Source organism: Budorcas taxicolor, chromosome 2 (assembly GCF_023091745.1).
Source record: "Budorcas taxicolor isolate Tak-1 chromosome 2, Takin1.1, whole genome shotgun sequence".
In the NCBI taxonomy this organism is placed as follows: Eukaryota; Metazoa; Chordata; class Mammalia; order Artiodactyla; family Bovidae; genus Budorcas; species Budorcas taxicolor.
In genome coordinates, this window is record NC_068911.1 from 58,902,042 (window position 1) to 58,927,247 (window position 25,206).

The 25,206-nt window shown below is 38.0% G+C and overlaps 1 protein-coding gene across 1 annotated transcript in view; it reads right to left on the bottom strand.

Annotated features, from left to right (window-relative positions):
* Positions 1 to 25,206, bottom strand: part of PPP1R1C (protein phosphatase 1 regulatory inhibitor subunit 1C) — a 121,573-nt gene that overhangs the window by 68,673 nt on the left and 27,694 nt on the right. Inside the window, exons 3-4 of the mRNA XM_052635968.1 lie at positions 3,887 to 3,924; positions 1,868 to 1,928 (exon numbers count right to left, since the gene is read on the bottom strand). Coding sequence (XP_052491928.1) covers positions 1,868 to 1,928; positions 3,887 to 3,924 — 99 coding nt within the window. The remainder of the gene's footprint in view (positions 1 to 1,867; positions 1,929 to 3,886; positions 3,925 to 25,206) is intronic.

Sequence of the window (25,206 nt, forward strand, 5' to 3'; positions counted from 1 at the left end):
AATAAGAGAGAAGGAAGGAATCTGGCTAGTTTGTTTTGTTTTACTAACTAGCTACTCACGGGGTCATTTATGAGACCATAGTTGGCCATTTGGTCAGAGTGATTTTTTTCAGAACTATTAATCACTCCTGGTACTACTTTGCTCTCCCAGCAAATATTTTTACACTCAATAATTGCATATTCCACTGCAATTTGAAGAATTATACATTTCAGAGCAACTGTATTATTGATTTTGCATTTCAGTAACATTTCCTTTACTAACTCATCTTTCTTATGGTTGAAGTTTCTTAATGTGCCCACAATGCACCATGTTACTATTGCTTAATTCTGTCCTGAAATATTCATTTCTGTCTCTAAAGAGACATGTGGACTGATTTCTCTTTTATCAGAAGCAGGAGACTCTCCTAAGTATTTACAGATAATACATGAGGACCTAAGTGGCTTATACCCCAATAGCCTTATGAAGGAATTTCTGTGTTTTCTCAAGTCTTTAACTCATGAAAAACAATGATTATCATATGTGTAAAATATGTACAATATGATTAATTTCCTTAAATGTTAGGGTCCCACATTCTTATGATATTAGAGAGCTAAATATAATGAAAACTATGAGCCTTGGGATTTGATTTTAAGATTTTCCTTTAAAAATAATGCTATTATTCTCTAAGGACATGAGAACAGTCTTTATTTAGTTAAACTAACCCAAAATAGAACAGAGGAAATCATTAAATGAGTGAACATATATCTTTCGTCGGGGCCCATTCATGCCAAAACTGTCGTGTTTTAAAAAAGTACAAGATGGCTTACAATAGGCAAAGTATCTTCAAAGATGATTATACTGGTCTTGAGAGAAGGAAGCCTGATAGCCTCAATAATTACCCTGAAATGAACTACAACGCTGATTACATTATTTACTGTAGTCTCATGAACAAGCAAGCATGATATTTTATAGCTGCACAGGAAGAAAGTTTATGGAAAGTAGCTATTAATGTGTCCATTTATATCCCACCTCTCTGTAAAGGCCCCAAATCTAGAGAGAATACAGAGTGGAAAATTTCACTCCCGATTTAGACATCTCTCTAGACTCCAGAGTAAGCTGCTCAGCTGGCCTCTCTTGCAGTTGAAACAAAGCTGGACGACTGCATGATGAGCCTCTGGGCCAGCAGCCCAAGAGCCAGGCTGGAACATGAGCTGCTGGATGGGACACACTCTCCCTCATGTCAGGGATACTCTTGTGTGAGAAATGAAAGAAGCCTTCCCTGAAATTGATGTCGGTCAAAATTCGGATACACTTAGATGTTCTTTTAGCAGTTCTAATTTGGAAGAGGGGTAGAAACTCTGGGAGGATGCTGGAGCCTGAGCTAGCCTTCTTAGTTGTTATTTCAGCAGCTGTTATATGTACAGCTAATAGCTGTTTGATTGGGTTTCTTAGAGCTGCTTCTGACACAGAACAATGAAGCAACACTTTACATTGTATCTGTCCAAAATTCAAGAACTACTTTGCTAAGCCTAAGAAAAAAAAAAAAGATAAGTATCTGCGAACATCGGCAAGAGTAATTAGGGGTTCTAGAAAAATCTCTGCAAGGAAAACATGTGAGAAAGGGTAAAAGGAAACTTTTGTCATTATTCTGGAAAATCGGAATGTCCAGACTAAGATTTTGAGACATATCTAGTTATTCCTTCTTCAACTGTTTGACTCTTGGTTAAACTAGATTTCAAATAACATTACCTTACTGAAAGTCACATTACCGATTGCGGAGGTGAGACTAGATGTAGCTTTGAAGCAGGTATAAGGTGCCTGAGAGCAGAATGCCCGTCAGCCGTGAGCTTAGCACTCGCAAGAACCCGAAACAGTACCTGAACAGTACCTTTCATGGTGGGTGGTGCATACACACTCTGCTTCCTTTGCTTAGGGGTTGCATTCTGTGCCTGGATAAAGAAAAAAAGGAAAAGTCTTATATTTGGATAAAAAGTACAATGTCATTAGCCCTTTGAGAGAAATAAACACCTACTAACAGTTTATTTTAAGTAGAGAAAAGAAACTACTACTAATCCTTCGCATTTTAAAGAAAAACATAAATGCCAGGACAAAATACACTCCAAAACTATGACTAAGGTATAATTATATCTGTTTGTAGAATTGTTAATGGTTCTGGAAGGTTAATGAGAGTCTTTGTTAAGTAATACCAATCTATAACCCTATGGAATTGAGATGTTCAATCTAATAATTCCATTTACTGGAAATTACAGTGTTGAGGTACTTTTCCTTCATATGTTCAAAAGATCTTTCATAACAAAACTTATAGTTAACACTCTAACTTAAGCACTTTGGATCAGAATTAATTTATTGGGGAAGAATTTTTTGCACTAAAAATGATACAAATTGGAACACTTTTAAGGGCCAAAGTTTTAAAGTTTAGATGGAGATAAACATATAGATAGATATAGGTATATATATATATACATAGGATATATGTATAAACCATTATTCATTATAATAAATTATATATATGTGGTCTTTATACCTCAATCAGATTATATCAAAAACTCCTTTTTAACAGTGTATCTACTATATTTCAGTGTGGCGAAGGCTGGAGTTTTCATGTCTGGAGCATTTATTTTTGCTTCGAAAATTTCGACTATAAATAATTGCAAGATACTTTCTGAGGATTGTTCTAGGCTTTCCATCCATATTAGAAAGAACATAGTGTACAGAGGCTGAAAAATATGAGAAACTGTTTCACAGTAAATAGAGCTTCAGGCATCTTGACTCACACATACTAAAGCTTACTTGCCCTCAAAGGAGTCATCAAGATGTTGGTATTTAAAGGATGCAAAAACAATCTATTAAAAACTAAAAAAATTCAACCAAATAGTTACTGAATCCATATCAACCAAAGCAAATGGTACGAGCAAATTTCCCCAGAATAGAGTGTTTGAATATGTCTGTTATGCGCAGATGCAAGCAGGGCAGCTCTACATTAGTATAAATGTGTGGATGTCTGAGACTTCTGCTGTGCCTCTATGCATTCTGTTACATCTGGTCGATTTTAAGAAGCATTCACTTCCAGTTTTATTATATATTATTCCCATATACACATATTCAAAGATGAAGTAGAAAATTAATTCTGCATAAAAGTTGGTTTGTTTAGTAAAGTTTACCAAGTAATAAAAACTATTTTATTGTAGGAATTTAGTTTTCAAACCATTTCATGTTTACAATTTCAATAAAGTTTTAGAAATGTTCTGAGAGACACGTTCTGGTATTTTGTTCTTTCTACATTGCTGTATGCCTACTCATGTGGCCATTAATTATGAAGTCTGCACGAATCCTATTCAATACTTATTCCATTTATGGACACACATTTGCTCGTTTTCTTGTATTTTGTATATCCTTTGTTAGCAGCCACCCTAGCCTCCCCTGGTTCACATTTTCAGCCTGAACTCCTGCATGTGTGTGTGGAGCCTCTGGCCTCAGGTTCTGCCCTCGGTTCCACACATCAGAGAACCTTTAAGAGGCGTCTGTCCTCCACCTCCTGGTGCAATCCTCCACCAGGATTCCAACGCTGGCTGCCCCAGCCTGTGATGGTCACACACCACCAGTCACTGAACTGCAGTTATCAATACCATATCTTGACTCTCAAATCAGTAGTTTATTTTAGAGGTTTTTCCCAGGGGTTAGGATTTCATAGGTGGAGAATCAAAGGTAGAGGTCACAATTTAATGACACCATTTTACTGTTTATTCAGTCAGGAAAAGCAAATTAAATAGTTTATACAACACAGTTGTATTGATATCATATTTTGTATCACAATCAAATTGAGCTGGTTGTGTTTTTAGCTGATTGGATTGGACATATATTTAACACAAAATAGAAGAAAACTTACTTCTGCTTGTGTGTTGGTCACCCTCTTGTCATCTATTTCTGCAAGAGAAGTAGGTGCAATTTAGATATGTTTTCTTATAATATGCACATTAAAATTTCAATAACGTGGAACAGAATGAATGAATCATTTTCTAATGCTTATACAATTTCCATGACTCAGTCTAGTGGCTGAGAGGGAAGCGAGACACAGAAAGAAACAGTTGCCTTCTGAGATAAATCTCTCCCAAAGGTTTAAAAAGGTAATAAAAAAATTACACTGAGATCCCAAATTGCCCACCAGCAATCCGGAAGGAGGACCAGCTGTTGGCATCATGAACCTCACAGTGTTAAGGCACAAATAACCTTTCCTCATGGATTTTGCAGTACTGTATATTGACTGTAGCCTCTGTCGATTTTCCTTGTTTACCTATAAGCAGAACAAACCTACTTTTCCACTGAGCCCAATCCTGACTCTAAGAGAGGCAGCCCTCTTTTTTCTATATGCTGCTGGAAAGAATCAGTAACTTTGTCAGAAATATTTCTTATGACACTTCTAGGGCAACTTCAAAAATATTTTTTAGCATCTTGGAGTCTCTAAAGTTTCTTAAATACAAATGTCCAGTATTCAATAAAAATTACCAAATAAAAAAAGAGAATAATAACTAAGAATATGAAAATGTAGAAGCCAACTCATAGGTGATTCACATATTGAAGTTCATAATCTAAGACTATCATTAATACATTCAATGAAAATATAAGGGGACAAAATAGATTTAAAGATAAACAATCTTAACATAGAAATAGAATCCATGAAAAGAAGCAGCTTCAAAATTTCAACAGATAAGATCTCAATTTAAAATGGGCATGTTGAATCTAGCAGAAGATACAAATATGTTAATGAAACAGGAGACAGCTCAGTAGAGTTATCCAAACTAAAGTACACAAAGGAAAAAAAAAAAAGAATGGAAAAAACAGAACAGAAAATAACTGACAATTGAGATACAGTCAAAAATGTGTAAAATAAGGGTAATTGGAGTCCCGAAAGTAGAAGAGGGAGAGAATGGAAGAGAGAATGATCAAGGATTAAAAAACAGATGACACTGATATAAGACACTTAACAAACCCCTAGACAGAAACAAGAAAACCAGAAGGAGAAAAAGGACAATTGTGTTTAGACTTACGATAGTGAAGGACCTAAGCTACTCCATTTTGTTAAAGAAGACTCCATTTTGTAAAACTTCCCAGAAAAGAGCTTTTTGGAAATCCCTTAACCTCACCCCCTGGGACCAATCAGAACCCGTGGCCAGCCCGGGAAATGGGAACCAATCAGAACCCAACACCTAACCCTTCCACAGAAGGTAACCAATTAGACGTCTCCCAAACCAGAAACTCCCGTTTTCAAATTTTTCGCGCCAAAATACCCTATATAAGCAATGAAACCCAGAGCTCGGGGCTCCTGCCTATAGCTGCTGCGTCGGTATCGGTGGGAACCCCAGCTCGAGCTTGGTAATAAAAACTCTCTTGCTTTTGCATCGGATATCGGCTCCCTGGTGGTCATTGGGAGATTTCGCGACTTGGGCATAACAGATAGCAATACTTCTGATGGCCAAATATAAAAGAGAAAATCTTAAAAGCAGCCAATTGAGAAAAAAAGTCTTCAAAAAGCAGTAAGGTAGACCAAAACAATAAAACGATGGCATCGGATGGTAAACATTTAAAGTAGTCAACCCACAATGTTATCTGTAGTGAAATTACCTTTCCACAATGAAGATGAGATATTAAATCCTGCCTATTCTAAAATAAAGTTTTTGCTTTTTAAAAATTTTTTTGTAATATATATCTTTCTTTTGGTCAAAATGAAAGTACTAAAGCTCCTTGTCTAATTTCTAATTTTAAGATATTGAAAATTTACAATTTTTCTAATTTTCTTTTGAGTATAATTATGGCAGTATGGTTCCTGAAATAATATTTCTGATAAAAGCTTGTTGTATCTTTATTCACAAACACCATTAAGAATGCTCAGTGTATGTTTCAGTTATATGTTCCACTCCATTTAATAAATGGGCTTATATACTTTGGCAGAAAACTGAGATATTATCCTAAGTATATTTATATTTTCACTCAGTATTCTTTTTAATTTTTTTCTATCTCCATTTTGTAGGAAGAAATTAATTCTGTTACACAGAGGAGTAGCAACAGAGAAAAACAGTTTAGTCCTCTTTTTGAGGTGTTCTAGAGACTTAATCATGACATTGGTGCCATCTTTGACAGTCTCAGAAGGAATTTACCATCAGATCTCTGAAAACAGCAGTTTCTAAATAAAACCACATTTCAGCTGATTATCTTCTGTTTATATTGCTTTGAGTATATATGTTTTTATTTTTATTTTTTTGAGATCCTTGGATCACAGCTGATGAGGAGATAATCTGTAGTTGAACCACATAGAGAAGGGCAGAATCAAGGACAAAATTTCCATAAAGGCTCTAGGTTTACTAGTTCAGAAATGATCACTGACCCACAGGTCTTCAGAACTGAATGAGAATAAAACAAATACAAATGAAAGAAATAGCTGTGCACAGTTCATCTCTTCGTTTTGCATGTGAACTTGTCATTTCCTTGTGGTTTTAGCATTTTAACATAGAATAAGTCAGTTTTAAAGCGCCAGAGAAATCTATCAGGTATTTCTTACAGTAGGGGACTAGAATATTGCCTTGTTTCTTTCTAGTAGGGCTATGCAAAATCTCTTAAGACAGCTATGGTAAAGCCTCTGTTTTTGACTTTTTATCAAACTCTTGACCTTCCAAAATGAACTCTATTCATAAGCCTTCTTGCTGAAAACCTGCTGGGCTCTGTTGGAGGCCTATCATTTGGGGCTGTGAGTTAAACCACCAGGCAGTGGTTTCAGCTGTGTTTTTCTTTGGGCTGTTAGATTTAGTCAAAACTGGGGCCCAAACTGAAGCTGCCAGAGCAATGAATTTATATGCATTGGAAAGGGGGATGTGGGAAAAAGAAGCAAACCGTAGGGATAGTTTCACCCTGTTGTGCCAAGATTCACACAGCTGTGTTTTTCTTCTTATATTATTTATAGCTTTCCACTTTTAATTGACAAAATTAGGGAGATAGCCTCATTTTCAAATAGATTTTTATCTCTCGGAGCTCCCCACGAAATGGTTCATTTTTGTGGCAGCAGAAAAGAACCAGGTACAAAGTATTCTATGTGGCAATGGTGAAGGAGATGACAAGGAAAACGCAAGATGAATCATGTTGGTTTATTAAGAAAGAACTCTCAACCAGTAATTGTCTTGTGATAGAGGTTAGAAATATTCCAAACTACTTTTATGCTTATATTTCATGATTTCTGCTGTCATTTCCAAACACAGTAAAAGAAGAACAGAAAAATCAGATCATTTAAAACCTCAGAAGTCTGTTTTTCATTAGTAGTCTCAATTTTTATAAACTTGGTTTCTCTTATAAAACATTTTTTATCCTACCGCAGAACCAGCTTATGTGGGGGTCAAAGAACTGCCGCATCATCTTATCAATTGTAATTTTCAGTCTTCGGTAAAGGTTTTCTTCTTGTTTGGCATTTGGATTTCCCATATTTGCTCCAAGAAAATAAATTGATTCACTTAATGCATGGGGTTTTTTTGGGGGGGGATGACATCTGTTTAAGCAGTTACACTCATTCCAGTAATTCTGATTTTTAAAAAGTCTATCTCTTTTTCATTGAATTACCTAGAAAGCTGATTGCAAGTGATATTTTTTATATCAATTTTATAGATTTTAAAAAATATCAGATATTTCAGGTAATTGGACTATCAAGTAATTATTTAACAAAGACTTATTATCTTCTCAGCAGTGTGCTCTGTCATTTTGACCTAATAATACCTTTAACAGAATATGATTAATGAAGGTTTCATCCAGTTTAAAAGACTAAAATCTCACTATTCTATCACATAGAATACCACTGAGGTATTCGTAGCAGAGTCCCCAAATGAAGACGCATAACTAAGGGTAGGGAAACAAGGGGAACACAAGAAAATTATTCAGAGGTTAATCATTTGAATGGTGATGATAGGGAATTTTGAGAAAATCTACTTTAGAGATAGGTCTAAGAGGCATTGGTATGAGAACAGATTTAGCTTCTTACTAAAATTTGGAATATTTAGTACTCTTTCCACTTCATAGAATGCCTTCTATTTTTTTCCCCCGCTAGCTGTTAAAATTGACAGGGACTTTTAAAATCTGATTTGCAATTTGTACCAGTCCACCAGAAAAAAAATGGAATATTTTCCATTTTAAAAAAAGGTAATGGAATATAAAGGTAAATTTCTTAATGTTTCTTTATAGCTCATAAATTTAATTACTTGACATGATTGTTCAACCTGAAAATATGATCAGTGTATTTCTAATTTAAATTGTCAGTTCATAATTTTTGAAGACCAATTTTGGAGGCTACAATTCATTAAGAAAAACTGGGAAGAAATGCTACACTTAAAATTAGGTTTAAACATATTATGAAGCCAATAGAAGTGAACATTTGATCATTTTGAAGCTTCTGTACCTTAATCAAACTGCTAAACTAAAGGATTTCTTGTTTAAGTCAAATTCTTATTTCCTATTTGAGATCCTCCACTGAAAAACATTTTAATTTTTTCCCAAATTATTTTGCATTTTCGACTGTGTAGATGTACCACTGTGAATTTCAAAGTAATTTTATCTAAGTGGATCTATCATGAAAAGACTATTATAAAATGACATCAAGTAACAGTTTTCTTTTAACTAGAATTCTCTATAAGAAGTAAAATTCTCTTTTTTAGCTACAGATGAAAGATATATTCCTAAAAATCACAAAGTATCTACATATTAAAAACATATGTCCCTATAAACATGTGGTAGTATTTTCATAGCTTAATCCACTATAGGCATTCTGTCATCAATAGTAAATGTGCTTTTGTTAAAAACAGAAAGAAAGGTCAGTGGAAGTATATCTTTACAATCCTATCCCACTTCATATAACTTTTGTAGACTTGAAAAATATAGAAGTTAGCTCTTGTCTGAGAACATCTATAAAAATTTGCTTGATGTTCTAGGTAATATTTCTCAAAAACAAAGATGCTTTATTCAGTTTTAAAGCATGGAAGATTAAAGATATTTGTAATCTAGTTCTAATACAACTCTCAGTATTTTATCTGTCCTAAAAATCTTAACCTTCATACAATCTCTCAGTTTTATTGTCTCAAATGTAATTTACTTGAGGATTTCCAGTATGCTTTAAAAAGCAATGATTATTTATAGTAGGTATATAAAGGAACTATTAAAAGACAAAGTACTGTAATTAGATACACAATACATTTAGCACCAAGTTCAAATAAAACAGAAAAAAAATTATGTGTGTGTTTACACATCAAAAGGGAAAATAGCATTATATTTGTATAAGTCTTAAAACATTTTTCCTATGAATGATGATACAAGAAGAAAATGAAGACACATTCTTAAATGCAGTTTGTAAGTTAGCACCTATGATAGTCTGTTTCATATGTAAGGCTATTAATATGGATCTAAAATGGTATATTAGATTTTAAATATATTTAACAGCAATTTATTACATGTGTAATATGTGTTGGGAGTCCTGCTAGGAAGTGGGGTTTAATCTTCACAGAGAGTTTAAACTGTATTGAAAGAGAGTGACAAAGAAACAGCTATAGTACATTGTGATAAGTAAAGGCTGTAAGAGAGGAAGCACAAGGTGGGTGGGGCATCAAACAGCCTTGGCAGAACCAGTTGAATAAAGGACATTTAAGCTGGCATGGTCCTGTCAGTAGAACAGGAAAAACTGATGAGACAAGGAAGTTGGATGGGATAGGACTGGGGAGGAGAATACATTTTAATCAGAAGAAAGTGTGGGAGTATCTATCACTGGAGTGTGAGAAAACATGACTATTTTTTAGAAATTACACACACATACACACACAAAACAACTCAGATATTTGGACAGTAGAATGCCAGGGGTGAATTCAGAGAAGTGTTTGAAAACCTAATAAGCTAGATAATTTAGGGCTTCGCAACTACATTGAGAAATTTGGACTTCATTCTAAAAGTGATGAAAAGTGATGGTTAAAAGTGGTTTTAACCAGAAAGAGGTATGATCAGATTTCTGTTGTAGAAAGAGCCGTTAACAGTTATGCATAGAATGGTTTGGAGGAAGCTATCCTGAGTATGATTGTTCAATTAGGGAGGTGTTGCAGTAATTCAGGTGGTAGAAAAGGATGATTTGAACTAGATAGGAGAGATGCTTAAGAGAAAGAAGGGTCTGGACTTGGGGGCTCACTGGAGGTAGGAAGGGAGTGACAAAGAAGGAAAAAGAAGTCAAAAAAAGTTTCTGGGTCATAAAATGAGTATTTATGGAAATGCTGTATTATTTATTGACTAAGTGGGAAGGGTTCAGGAATAGTCTTTTTCAAAACTGAAAGCCAAGCTGAAGATACAGGCCTAAAAGTCATTGACATCTAAATGGTAAGTAATGCCATGGAATAGGATTAAATTACCCTACAGGAGCATGGTGAACTAAAGAAACAAAGGCTTTACATGAACCCCCTTAAGTAATAGCAATAGTTATGGGATAGGCTGAGGCAGAGAAGTCTGTAAGGAGACACGGGAGTAGCCAGGAGGTAGATGGGGGAACTTTGTTGGTAACCTATATGACTTAAATCATTCTTCAGAAGTAAGCACAAATTTGTCCTGGGTCATCCATTCCACATTTAAACTAGAAGTTCATACACAAACTGCTTACACATGACTTGTTGTGTAGGTTATATGCATTATACCATATCTAAGCATATATAGGGGACTGGAATGCAAAAGTAGGAAGTCAAGAAACACCTGGAAGAACAGGCAAATTTGGCCTTGGAGTACAGAATGAAGCAGGGCAAAGGCTAGTAGAGTTTTGCCAAGAGAGCGCACTGGTCATAGCAAACACCCTCTTCCAACAACACAAGAGAAGACGCTACACATGGACATCACAGGATGGTCAACACTGAAATCAGATTATATTCTTTGCAGCCAAAGATGGAGAAGCTCTATACAGTCAGCAAAAACAAGACCGGGAGCTGACTGTGGCTCAGATCATGAACTCCTTATTGCCAAATTCAGACTTAAATTGAAGAAAGTGGGTAAAACCACTAGACCATTCAGGTATGACCTAAATCAAATCCCTTGTGATTGAACAGTGGAAGTGAGAAATAGAGTTAAGGGACTAGATCTGATATAGAGTGCCTGATGAACTATGGACGGAGGTTTGTGACATTGTACAGGAGTCAGGGATCAAGACCATCCCCATGGAAAAGAAATGCAAAAAAGCAAAATAGCTGTCTGAGGAGGCCTTACAAATAGCTGTGAAAAGAAGAGAAGCAAAAAGTGAAGGAGAAAAGGAAAGATATAAGCATCTGAATGCAGAGTTCCAAAGAATAGCAAGGAGAGAAAAGAAAGTCTTCCTCAGTAATCAATGCAAAGAAATAGAGGAAAACAACAGAATGGGAAAGACTAGAGATCTCCTCAAGAAAATTAGAGATACCAAGGGAACATTTCATGCAAAGATGGGCTCAATAAAGGACAGAAATGGTATGGACATAACAGAAGCAGAAGATATTAAGAAGAGGTGGCAAGAATACACAGAACTGTACAAAAAAGAGCTTCACAATCCAGATAATCACGATGGTGTGATCACTCACCTAGAGCCAGACATCTTGGAATCTGAAGTCAAGTGTGCCTTAGGAAGCATCACCGCGAACAAAGCTAGTGGAGGTGATGGAATTTCAGTTGAGCTATTTCAAATCCTGAAAGATGATGCTGTGAAAGTGCTGCACTCAATATGTCAACAAATTTGGAACTCAGCAGTGGCCACAGGACTGGAAAAGGTCACTTTTCATTCCAATCCCAAAGAAAGGCAATGCCAAAGAATGCTCAAACTACCACACAATTGCACTCATCTCGCATGCTAGTAAAGTAATGCTCAAAATTCTCTAAGCCAGGCTTCAGCAATATGTGAACCATGAACTTCTAGATGTTCAAGCTGGTTTTAGAAAAGGCAGAGGAACCAGAGATCAAATTGCCAACATCTGCTGGATCATCAAAAAAGCAAGAGAGTTCCAGAAAAAAATCTATTTCTGCTTTCTTGACTATGCCAAAGCCTTTGACTGTGTGGATCACAATAAACTGTGGAAAATTCTGAAAGAGATGGGAATACCAGACCACTTGACCTGCCTCTTGAGAAACCTATATGCAGGTCAGGAAGCAACAGTTAGAACTGGACATGGAACAATAGACTGGTTCCAAATTGGGAAAGGAGTACATCAAGGCTGTATATTGTCACCCTGCTTATTTAACTTCTATGCAGAGAACATCATGAGAAACGCTGGGCTGGAAGAAGCACAAACTGGAATCGAGATTGCCAGGAGAAATATCAATAACCTCAGATATGCAGATGACACCACCCTTATGGCAGAAAGTGAAGAGGAACTAAAGAGCCTCTTGATGAAAGTGAAAGAGGAGAGTGAAAAAGTTGGCTTAAAGCTCAACATTCAGAAAACTAAGACCATGGCATCTGGTCCAATTACTTCATGGCAAATAGATGGGGAAACAGTGGAAACGGTGTCTGACTTTATTTTGGGGGGCTCCAAAATCTCTGCAGATGGTGATTGCAGCCATGAAATTAAAATTAAAAACTTTCCTTGGAAGGAAAGTTATGACCAACCTAGATAGCATATTGAAAAGTCGAGATATTACCTTGCCAACAAACATCTGCCTAGTCAAGGCTATGGTTTTTCCAGTAGTCATGTATGGATGTGAGAGTTGGACTGTGAAGAAAGCTGAGTGCTGAAGAATTGATGCTTTTGAACTGTGGTGTTGGAGAAGACTCTTGAGAGTCCCTTGGACTGCAAGGAGATCCAACCAGTCCATTCTGAAGGAGATCAGTCCTGGGTGTTCATTGGAAGTTCTGATGCTGAAGCCGAAACTCCAATAATTTGGTCACCTCATGTGAAGAGTTGACTCATTGGAAAAGACCCTGATGTTGGGAGGGATTGGGGGCAGGAGGAGAAGGGGACAACAGAGGATGAGATGGCTGGATGGCATCACCGACTCGATAGATGCGAGTTTGAGTGAACTCCAGGAGTAGGTGATGAACAGGGAGGTCTGACATGCTGTGATTCATGGGGTCACAAAAAGTCAGACACGACTGAGTGACTGAACTGAACTGAACTGAAGTGAATATGTACTAAAAATATACACTGTATAGAACTTTCTCGTTTCCTCTTTTATGCTTAATTTCAACACAGATGCCATTGTAACAGATAAATCAGCTATTACTTTGCTTATTTATTGCTTATTTTTATTTAAAAACCAGTATATTTGAGGAGGTTCAGTACATCTTCCACATTTCAGACTTTTTGAGAGGTTTGGCAGGAAGTTGGGGATATCATAAGACTCCTTGGAAATCAGTTCTTGTAAAAGAAAATGTTGGTGGTTTAAAAAATAAAAATTCAGACACAGATGGATCAAATTTATTTCCACACATATGAATTTGAATGTGAAGTGGTTGACCAAATGCATTTTGCCCTCATCTAAATATAACTCTGAATAGTGAATTGAAAAAAAAATGCTGATTTGTGTGTTCTCTTGCTCTTCTAATATTTAGCCATCACCATTTACTAGTCAGTTTTTCTTTGATTTTTTGGGGCCTCACTGGAGTTGCATTTCCAAAGGTTGAGAAGAAAGTTTTAAAATATTCTTGTTAAAATTTTCTTAAAGATTACTTCTCATAGAGGATGCTTCATATAGCCTGTGTCTCATCCCATCAGCCAGTCCCTGACTTCAGTCATAGCTGCAGTAAACAGCTCCAGAAAAGCTCAGCTTCCCCTGCAGCTGACCAAACCTATCTTTTTGTCCTATCTTTTCTTTAAGCTAACACCTTCACTTCCTTCCATGCTTATCCATTCGACTTGGTTTCCATAACTCATGTTATCTTGTTTTTCTCATCCTATGAATGCCCCCTCTTAAAAGCTGGTGTGCAGAACCAAGACAAGACCCCAGATCAAGGCATAAGAAATTATAATTGTGGTATTGTAGTAAACGAATATAATTTGTTCTCTGCATCCCACCTGCGATATTGTAATTTATAGGGAAAATATATATGTTTGGTTATCTGAATTTGGCCTTCAGCCACAATTCCTAGATAACAGCTTCCCAAACCTTTGGAATTTCCTGAGATAAGAGCAGTGAGATAATACTTGGACTCTTGTCCTCAGTTCTTAAAAAAAACTCTTGTCCTCACTTCTTAAAAAAAAAAACTCTTCTCCTCAGTTCTTCAAGGAAGGTGACTTTGGATCTCACTCAAGGTAGGGGCTGGTTGCCAACTACGCAATTAGAGGGTTGGAACTTTGTCTCACCTCCTAATTTCCAGGGAAGAGGAGAGGGAATTGAGGTTGAATAGGACATTGCCTTATATATCTCTTCATGTGGCTGTTGATTCAAATCCTCTAATATCCTTTTATAATAAACTGGTAATCTAATGGGTAAATGAAGTGAGCCTTTCTAGCAAATTAATCAAACCCAAAAAGGAAGTCATTGGAACCTCCAGTTTGTAGCCAGTAAGTAGCATAAGTACCTTCCTGGGCTAACAACTAACATCTGAAGTGGAGGACGGTCTTGTAGGACTGAGTCCTCAACCTGTAAAACGTGATGCTATCTTTTATATAGAATTAGAATAGAGCGGAATTCTCAGACACTGTGCTGGTGTCCTGAGAATTGCTTGTTGGTGTGGGGAAGAATTGGCTTGTTGGTATGAGGAACACACCCCTGTTGGAATTGGGTCTGGAAATCCTTGTCACCACCTCAAAGGAGAAATGCCACATTTATCTTTCTTCTCTCCCTAGCCATTCTCTAGCTCTAGGAGAACTAACCACAGGTGGAGTTATTTTTGCCAAGGGACAGTACGGGCATGGAGACAGTGTCTGTGAGTTCCAGCACTAGGAAGGCTGTCTCGGTGCTTCTCAGGAGACCGCAACACAGTTGAGCCTCCATTCTACAGAAATGACTGTGATTATGAGCCTTTTCCTTTTTCCTTCCTCCTTATCTCACTCATTCTTGTCTTGTGAGACTACTTTCCAGTTAAAGTACTTCCATCCCGACCCTTTTCTCAGATTCTGCGTTCCAGAGAATCTAAGTCGCTTATATTTAGTATTTTACCTATGATGTGGAATAGTACTTGGACTTAATAGAAGATCAAGAAACATTCATTTCTAGTTCTCATTGAGGTCTCACCAAATTTATAGGAAAAAAAAGTAAGTCATAACTTTTTATTCTGGTTCAGCAGTTCCTTTTCAGGGAATATAATTACTTAGTCTAATTGATCATAAGTAATATTTTGTGTTAACTACTACTATTTTGTGTATGCTGATGTAAATGGAAGAGAGTTACATGTATAAAAAGAAAAATGTAGGTACTAATCCTGACTACCAGAAGTTTACAAAATAATTGGAAAAATGAACACTATGAAATAATTAAACATCATATCAAATGAATGCAGATAAATATTCTGTAAATTCAATGATAAGCACTTTGAAGCTGTCAAAGATGGAAATAAACATAATCATATGTTCTCAATCAAAGGGAAGAAGCAAATATTAAAACATTTTGTAGGGTGAAAAGTAATTATAGTAACACATGGATGAACATATGTTCTATGGATAATTTGGCCTACTTATAATTTTTTTCTTTTTTTTAACTTTTATTACATTTTGTTGGCTCATTCACTTTATTTACTACAGGTGGCTACATTTGGAAAATCTGTTAATAAGATAAGAGCTTTGTATAAAGTTTTTTCTAACATTGATGATTGATATTCTACTTTTAGAAATTTTAGAAAGCTTTAAAGAGTAGCTATTTTCTTTTAAAAAATATGTAGTGTGTTGCTATACTACTGTTTAAATATTGCACATGTGTCTAAAATTTTTCAAAATATGACAAAGACTTCTAATTCGCTGAAAGATTGAAGTAGCCAATCCAAGAGAAATGAGAAATCTCTAATAAAGGGCTATTTGAGCAGGGCAATTTGATGATCACTTCTGAAACACTTTCTACCAAATTTATGATGAAATAATGTAAGATACCAACATAAGAAAGGATTTCAAAGTCGGGCTAGTAACTGGCTCATGTTTCCAGTCCTAATAGTAATTTATTCTGCTCAATAGGAACAATAGAAAAGTAGATCAATACTTGTATGGGTAGAAAAGTAAAGTTTTCAGTATTATAGACAAATAAAAAACATAGAAATTTAGAATTGGAAGAACTTAATATCTACTGTAAATTCTTACTCAAGGAAAGTTACAACATCAAAATGGTTAAATAGAAATTTTCCATCATCTTGTTCCTAAAGAACCCTGGTATTGAGAATCTCACAAGTCAGAAGTCTAGTGTAGAAGTTCCAGCACACTGTTGGAGCAGAAAAAGAAAATCTGAGAATGTACACATTGAAAAGCATAAAAGGAACAGTTTCACTTTACCCACACTACTCCTCCCCCAAGGCAGCATAGCTCAGTGCCAAGAGAGATCTTCTTTGACCACAGTTTCTCCTATAGGGAACAGAGAGAGTCTGTGAGTGTGTACCCAGCTTTCCCAGTTGTGTGGGTTGCTGCTAAAGAGACCCACTTCTTTCTCAACCTATCCAGAATACTGAAGTAAGAGGTGGGGAGCGGCTGGCAAACTAGCAGTCAGGCTCTCAGTGGGCATTAAAGAGATGTGGATCCTACTAACTGTGTTGCAGACTCCATCAGGAAGCCCATCACAAGCTACCGGGGGTGACCTGCCTATTGATCCTTCCAGTTGGTCCCCAGCACTCCATTCACATCACCCACACACACTCCCACTTCGTGCTAGGTCATGCACTTGGCTTCAAGGGCAGCAGGGGCAAGCTTTTTCAGTAGACTAGAGAGCAAGCACAAAAGCTGGCTCAACTCCATGGGACTGAAAGAAAGCACACAAACTTGAGCATTCAGCATTGCCCTAGGGAAAGTGAATGGGAGCCTGTCAGCATTCAGCCTGGCTTTGCAGGATCTAGAGAAGGTATACAATCTTAGCCTCAGGATCCCTAACAGGGCTGACAGAGGTATTTCTCTCCTGAAGCCTTTCAGTAAAGACTGGAGTAGGCAAATGCTTCTTCATATGTGAAGAGAGCAATGCAAGTCATCAGAGGCATGACACACCGAAGGTACACATAATTTTCTAGTTACTAATCCCACAGAAACGGAAATCTGCAGTTTGCCCCATAAAATATTGGGACAAATAGTTGTTTTATGGAATCTCAGTGAGCTACAAGAGTCAACAAAAGACAGTTTAACAAACAAGAGACAATTGTAGAAAATCAGGAAGCAAGAAGACCTGATTTGTTGAACTTTCTGTGTATACATGTATATGTACCAAATAGAAATTCTGGAGCTGAAGAATGCAATGAATGAAATGAAAAATGCAATAGAGAGCAAGAGCAGACTTGATCAAAGAATAAAAAGAATTGGTGAAATAGAAAGCAGGTCATTTGAAATTACCTAGGCAGAGGAAAACAAGAAAAAAAAGAATGAAAAAGAGGGAAGAAATCTAAGTGAACTATAGGAAACTATCAAAAGAAGTAATCTGTGCATCCCAGAAGGAGAAGAGATGGAAAAGGGGGCAGAAAGTTTATTATTTTAAAAGATGAGAATTTCTTAAATCTTGGGTGAGGTTTACAACTCCAAGCACATGAAGCTTATAGATCTCCAAAAAATTTCAACTCAAAAATATGTTCTACCAAGACATAATAAAATAAAACTGTCTAAAATTAAGGACAAAGGGAGAATTTTTAGAGAGGCAAGAGAAAAATCCTCACATGTAGGTGAACTCCCATGAGACTATGATTGGCTTTTGCAGCAGAAACCTTGCTGTCCAGGAGAGAGTAGAATAATATAGTCAAAGCGTTTGAAGGAAAAAATGGTCACTCTAGAAAATAGTATGGAGGTTCCTAAAAAAATTAAAAATAGAGCTACTCTGGTAGTTTCATTGATAAGTTGTGTCCAACCCTTGCAACTCCATGGACTGCAGCCAGCCAGGTTCCTCTGTCCATGGGATTTCCCAGGTAAGAATATTGGAGTGGGTAGCCATTTCCTTCTCCAGAGGATATTCCTGACCCAGAGAACTACCCTGTGATCCACAAGTTCCACATCTGGGTAATTACCCAAAGAAAAAGAAAACACTTCTATTCATTAAAGCATTATTTACAACAGCCAAGATATGGAAACAACCAATTGTCCATTAATGGATGGATGAATAAAGAAATTGTGGTATATATACAGATCTTCCTTAACTTATGATGGGATTATGTCCTGATAACTCCATCATACATTGAAAATATTGTAAGTTGAAGATGTATTTAATACACCTACATACTGATGATCAAGTGCCTGCCTTAAACATGCTCAGAACACTTGCATTAGCCTCAGTTCAGTTCAGTTCAGTCACTCAGTCGTGTCCGACTCTTTGTGACCCCATGAATCGCAGCACGCCAGGCCTCCCTGTCCATCACCAACTCCCGGAGTTCACTCAAACTCACATCCATCGAGTTGGTGATGCCATCCAGCCATCTCATCCTCTGTCATCCCCTTCTCCTCCTGCCCCCAATCCCTCCCAGCATCAGAGTCTTTTCCAATGAGTCAACTCTTCGCATGAGCTGGCCAAAGTATTGGAGTTTCAGCTTTAGCAATATTCCTTCCAAAGAACACCCAGGACTGCTCTCCTTTAGAATGGACTGGTTGGATCTTCTTGCAGTGCAAGGGACTCTCAAGATTCTTCTCCAGCACCACAGTTCAAAAGCATCAGTTCTACAGCGCTCAACTTTCTTCACAGTCCAACTCTCACATCCATACATGACCACTGGAAAAACCATAGCCTTGACTAGATGGACATTTGTTGGCAAAGTAATGTCTCTGCTTTTGAATATGCTCTTTAGGTTGGTCATAACTTTCCTTCCAAGGAGTAGGCGTCTTTTAATTTCATGGCTGCAGTCACCATCTGCAGTTAGCCTAGAGTTGGGCATAATCATCTGACACAAAGACTGTTTTAGTAAAGTATTGAATATCTCCTGTAATTAATTAAATACTGTACTGAAAGTGAAAACCAAAATGGTTGCAAGTGTATTTACCATTGTGATCACATGGCTCATTGAGAGCTGCAGCTAGCTGCTGCTGTCCAGCATCAGCAGAGTATGGTAACAAATATCACTAGACCAGGAAAAGATCAAAATTCAGTTTTTTTCTACTAAATGAGTTTTGCTGTAGCACCATCATAATGTTGAATAATTATATAAGTTGAACTATCATAAGCTGGGGACCATCTGATATAATGGACTATTATTCAGCCATGAAAAGAAAGAAATTCTGCCATTTGTGACAGCAGAGATGGAACTTTAGGGATTAGGTTTCAATGAAATGAATCAGAGAATGACAAATACTGTATGATCTCAGTTATCTATGGAATTTTAAAAATTAAAACTCAAAGAAATGGAGAGGTTGTCAGGGGCTAAAGGTAGGGAAAAGGGAAGATGTTCCCAAAGAATACAAACAGGTTTGTAAGATGAATAAGATCTGGGGATCTTATGTATAGTACAGTAACTAGGGAAGGATAGCATATATTTTTTGTGCCATCTCAGTTTTATTGGGATCTTCCCTGGTGGCTCAGACGGTAAAGCGTCTGCCTACAATGCAGGAGACCTGGGTTCAGTCCCTGGGTCGGAAAGATCTCCTGGAGGAGGAAATGGCAACCCACTCCAGTATTCTTGCCTGGAAAATCCCATGGACGGAGGAACCTGGTTAGGCTACAGTCCATGGGGTCGCAAAGAGTCGGACATGACTGAGCAAGCACCCTACTCTAGTACTCTTGCCTGGAAAATACCATGGATGGAGGAGCCTCGTGGGCTGCAGTCCATGGCGTCGCGAAGTCGGACACGACTGAGCGACTTCACTTTCACTTTTCACTTTCATTCATTGGAGAGGGAAATGGCAACCCACTCCGGTGTTCTTGCCTGGAGAATCCCAGGGACGGGGGAGCCTGATGGCCGGCCGTCTATGGGGTCACACAGAGTCAGACATGACTGAAGAGACTTAGCAATAGCAGCAGTATCAGCAGTCTTATTGATAACCTATGTCCACTTAAAAAAATGTACAATGTGAGAGTTGCAAGTTGAGTTTTATTAGGGGCAAAATGAGTACTGCAGCCTGGGAGACAGCACCTCAGATATCTCTGAGAAATTGCTCCAAAGAGAACAGAGGGAAGGATAAGTGATTTTGATGAATGGGGAGTACATGCAATCAAGCACATATTTTTTTCAGAAATTTTCTGCTAGTCTTGGGATGCTTCTGCTAGTCACGAGAAATAGTCCTCTCCATGAAGGGTTTTAGTATTTTAGTAGATATGAAGAAATACAAGAGTAGGGCTTGTAAAATCAGCTCCTAAAATATTTAACTATCTGGAGACCTGTCCTGCCATTTTTTCCAGAGCACAAAGTTCCTCATTTCTTCTATCCTCCCTGAACTCCTTCAGGGGGTGATGAAGGTCAGCATCAGCATGACATGATTTAATCCTTGAAGAGACACATGTTAAGCACCCATGTTGTTATTGTTGTCATTGTTGTTCTGTCACTAAGTTGTGTCTGACTCTTGGACTGCAGCACGCCAGACACCCTGTCCTCCACCATCTACTGGAGTTTGCTCAGATTCACATCCATTGAGTTGATGATGCTATCTAACCATCTCATCCTCTGCTGCCTTTTCTCCTTATGCCTTCAATCTCTCCCAGCATCAGGGTCTTTTCCAGTGAGTCATCTCTTCAAATCAGGTGGCCAAAATATTGGAGCTTCAGCTTCAGCATCAGTCCTTCCAATGAATATTCAGGACTGATTTCCTTTAGAATTGACTGGTTGGATCTCCTTGCAGTCCAAGGGACTCTCAAGAATCTTCCCCAGCACCACAGTTCCAAAGCATCAATTCTTTGGTGCTCAGCCTTCTTTATGGTCCAGTTCTCATATCCATACATGACTACTGGAAAAACCATAGTTTTGACTAGACAGACCTTTGTTGGCAAAATGATGTCTCTACTTTTTAATACACTGTCTAGGTTTGTCATAACCTTCCTTCCAAGGTGCAAGCTTCTTTTAATTTCATTGCTGCAGTCACTGTCTGCAGTGATTTTGGAGCCCAAGAAAATAAAGTCTCTCACTTTTTCCATTTTTTTCCCCACCTATTTGCCATGAAGTGATGGAGCTGGATGCCATTCTCTTAGTTTTTTGAATGTTTAGTATTAAGTCAATATCCGCTGGATCATCAAAAAAGCAAATGAGTTCCAAAAAAAAAAAAATCAATTTCTGCTTTATTGACTATGCAAAGCCTTTGACTGTGTAGATCACAATAAACTGTGGAAAATTCTTCAAGAGATGGGAATACCAGACCACCTGACCTGCCTCTTGAGAAACCTATATGCAGGTCAGGAAGCAACAGTTAGAACTGGACATGGAACAACAGACTGGTTCCAAATAGGAAAAGGAGTACGTCAAGGCTGTATATTGTCACCCTGCTTATTTAACTTCTATGCAGAGTACATAATGAGAAATGCTGGGTGGGATGAAGCACAAGCTAGAATCAAGATTGCTAGGAGAAATATCAGTAATCTCAGATTGCAGATGACACCACCCTTATGGCAGAAAGCAAAGAAGAATTAAGAGCCCCTTGATGAAAGAAGAGAGTGAAAATTTTGGCTTAAAGCTCAATATTCAGAAAACTAAGATCATGGCATCCAGTCCCATCACTTCTTGGCAAATAGATGGGAAAACAGTGGAAACAGTGGCTGACTTTATTTTGGGGGGCTCCAAAATCACTGCTGATGGTGATTGCAGCCACGAAATTAAAAGATGCCTACTCCTTGGAAGGAAAGATATGACCAACCTAGACAGCATATTCAAAAGCAGAGACATTACTTTGTCAACAAAGGTCCGTCTAGTCAAGGCTATGTTTTCCAGTGGTCATGTATGGATGTGAGAGTTGGACTATAAAGAAAGCTGAGCACTGAAGAATTGATGCTTTTGAACTGTGGTGTTGGAGAAGATTCTTGAGAGTCCCTTGGACTGCAAGAAGATCCAACCAGTCCATCCTAAAGGAGATCGGTCCTGGGTGTTCATTGGAAGGACTGATGCTGAAGCTCAAATTCCAATACTTTGGCCACCTGATTTGAAGAGCTGATTCATTTGAAAAGACCCTGATGCTGGGAAAGATTGAGGGCAGGAGGAGAAGAGGACGACAGAGGATTAGATAGTTGAAAGGCATCACCAACTCAATGGACACGGGTTTGAGTGGACTCCAGGAGTTGGTGATAGACAGGGAGGCGTGGCATGCTGTGGTTCACGGGGTCACAGAGAGTCAGACACAACTGAGCGACTGAACTGAACTGAACTGAGTTTTAAGTCAGCTTTTTCACTCTCCTTTTTCATCTTTATCAAGAGTCTGTTTAGTTACTCTTCACATTCTGCCATAAGGGTAGTGTCATCTGTGTATGTGAGATATTGATATTTCTCCCAGCAACCATGATTCTAGCTTGTGACTCATTCAGCCTGGCATTTCGCATGATGTACACTTCATAGAAGTTAAATAAGCAGGGTGACTGTATGCAGCCTCGACATACTCCTTTCCCAATTTTGAACCAGTCCATTGTTACATGTGCAGTTCTAAATGTTTCTTCTTGACCTGCCTACAGCTTTCTCAGGAGACAGGTAGGGTGGTTTGGTATTACCATCTGTTTAAGTTTCCACAGTTTTTTTATGATCCACACAGTCAGAAGTAGATGTTTTTCTGGAATTCCCTTACTTTATCTGTGATCCAACAAATGTTGGCAATTTGATCTCTGGTTCCCCTGCCTTTTCTAAATCCAGCTTGTACATCTGGAAGTTCTTGGTTCTTGCCTGTACTGTTGAAGCCTAGCTTGAAAGATTTGGAGCATTACCTTGTTAGCATGTGGCATGAATGCAATTGTGCAGTAGTTTGAATATTCTTTGATATTGCCTTTCTTTGGAATTGAAATGAAAACTGACCTTTCCAGTCCTGTGGCCACTGCTGAGTTTCCCAAATTTGCTGGCATATTAAGTGCAGCATTTGTACAGCATCTTCTTTTAGGACTTGAAATAGCTCAGCTGGATTCCATCACCTCCACTAGCTTTGTTCTTAGTAATGTTTCCTAAGGCCTCCTTGACTTCACACACCAGGATGTCTAGCTCTTCGTGAGTGAGAACAGCATCTGGTCATTAAGAACTTTTTTGTACAGTTCTTCTGTGTATTCTTGCCACCTCTTCTTAATAGCTTCTGCTTCTGTTAGGTTTCTGTCCTTTATTGACCCCATCTTTGCTTGAAATGTTCCATTGGTATCTCTAACTTTCTTGAAGAAATCTTTAGTCTTTCCCATTCTATTGTTTTCCTCTATTTCTTTGTACCTATCAGTGAGGAAGCCTTTCTTATCTCTCCTTGCTATTCTTTGGAACTCTGCACTCAGATGGGTATATCTTTCCTTTTCTCCATTGCCTTTCACTTCTATTCTTTTCTCAGCAATTTGTAATACTTTCTCAGGCAACCATTTGGCTTTTTGGCATTTCTTTTTCTTGGGGATGGTTTTGATCACTGCCTTCTGTACTATTTTACAAACCTCCATCTATAGTTCTTCAGGACTCTGCCTATCAGATCTAATCTCTTGAATCTATTCGGCACTTCCACTGTATAATCATAAGGGATTTGCAGATCTACAAGACCTTCGAGGACTAATACCAACAAAAGATGTCCTTTTCATCACAGAGGATAGGAATGCTAAGTAGGAAGTCAAGAAATACCTGGCGGCTGCTGCTGCTGCTGCTAAGTCGCTTCAGTCGTGTCCGACTCTGTGCGACCCCATAGATGGCAGCCCACCAGGGTCCACTGTCCCTGGGATTCTCCAGGCAAGAATATTGGAGTGGGTTGCCATTTCCTTCTCCAATGCATGAAGGTGAAAAGGGAAAGTGAAGTTGCTCAGTTGTGTCTGACTCTTAGCTACCCCATGGACCACAGCCTACCAGGCTCCTCCACCCATGGGATTTTCCAGGCAAGAGTACTGGAGTGGGGTGCCACCGCCTTCTCCGAGAGATACCTGGAGTAATGGGCAAGTTTGGCCTTGCAGTACAAAATGAAGCAGCACAGAGGTGAACAGAGTTTTGCCAAGAGAATGCAGTGGTCATAGCAAACACCCTCTTCCAGTAACACATGAGATGACTCTATACATGGACATCGCCAAGTCAATACCAAAACCAGATTGGTTATGTTCTTTGCAGCTGAAGATGGAGAAGTTCTATACAGTCAGCAGAAACAAGACTGGGAGCTGACTATGGCCCAGATCATGAACTCTTTATTGAAAAATTCAGACTTAAATTGAAGAAAGTAGGGAAAACCAGTAGGCCATTTAGATATGACCTAAGTCAAACCCCCCAATCTAGAACCAATAACTTTTTTACTAGTTAAGGTATTACTCCTCTTTTGTCTCATTCGATGCAGTGATAATATGAAAATTAAAACATATAATCAACCTACCTCAGATATTTTGTATCAAGATTCACAGTATGAATATTCATAAGCATATGTAAACAATTTATCAAATCAAAAATAAGAATAATGCTTTTTAAATTTAAATACATATATGGTACTATGGTGTTGTGTTGTGGTATGTACTCCAACTGAGGTGTTGGAGAAGACTCTTGAGAGTCCCTTGGACTGCAGGGAGATCCAACCAGTCCATCCTAAAGGAAATCAGTCCTGAATATTCATTGGAAGGACTGATGCTGAAGCTGAAAATCCAATACTTTAGCCATCTGATGCGAAGAACTGACTCATTTGAAAAGACCCTGATGCTGGGAAAGATTGAAGGCAGGAGAAGAAGGAGTCGATAGAGGATGAGATGGTTGGATGGCATCACCGACTCGATGGACATGAATCTGAGCAAGCTCTGGGAGTTGGTGTTGGACAGGGAAGCCTGGCATGCTGCAGTCCATGCGTTCGCAAAGATTCATACACGACTGAGCAACTGAACTGATGGTACTGTAGTCTTCTTAATCCTTTTCTATAATCTCATGCTCCAGTCTGAGAACTAATTATGTTTCTCATGGATCTTCAGTATCAGATGTGAAGCACCTAACTTATTTAAACCAGTTTCAGTATGCTCATATTTCCAGGGAGCTAATTTCTTAAGCATCTCAATTATTTA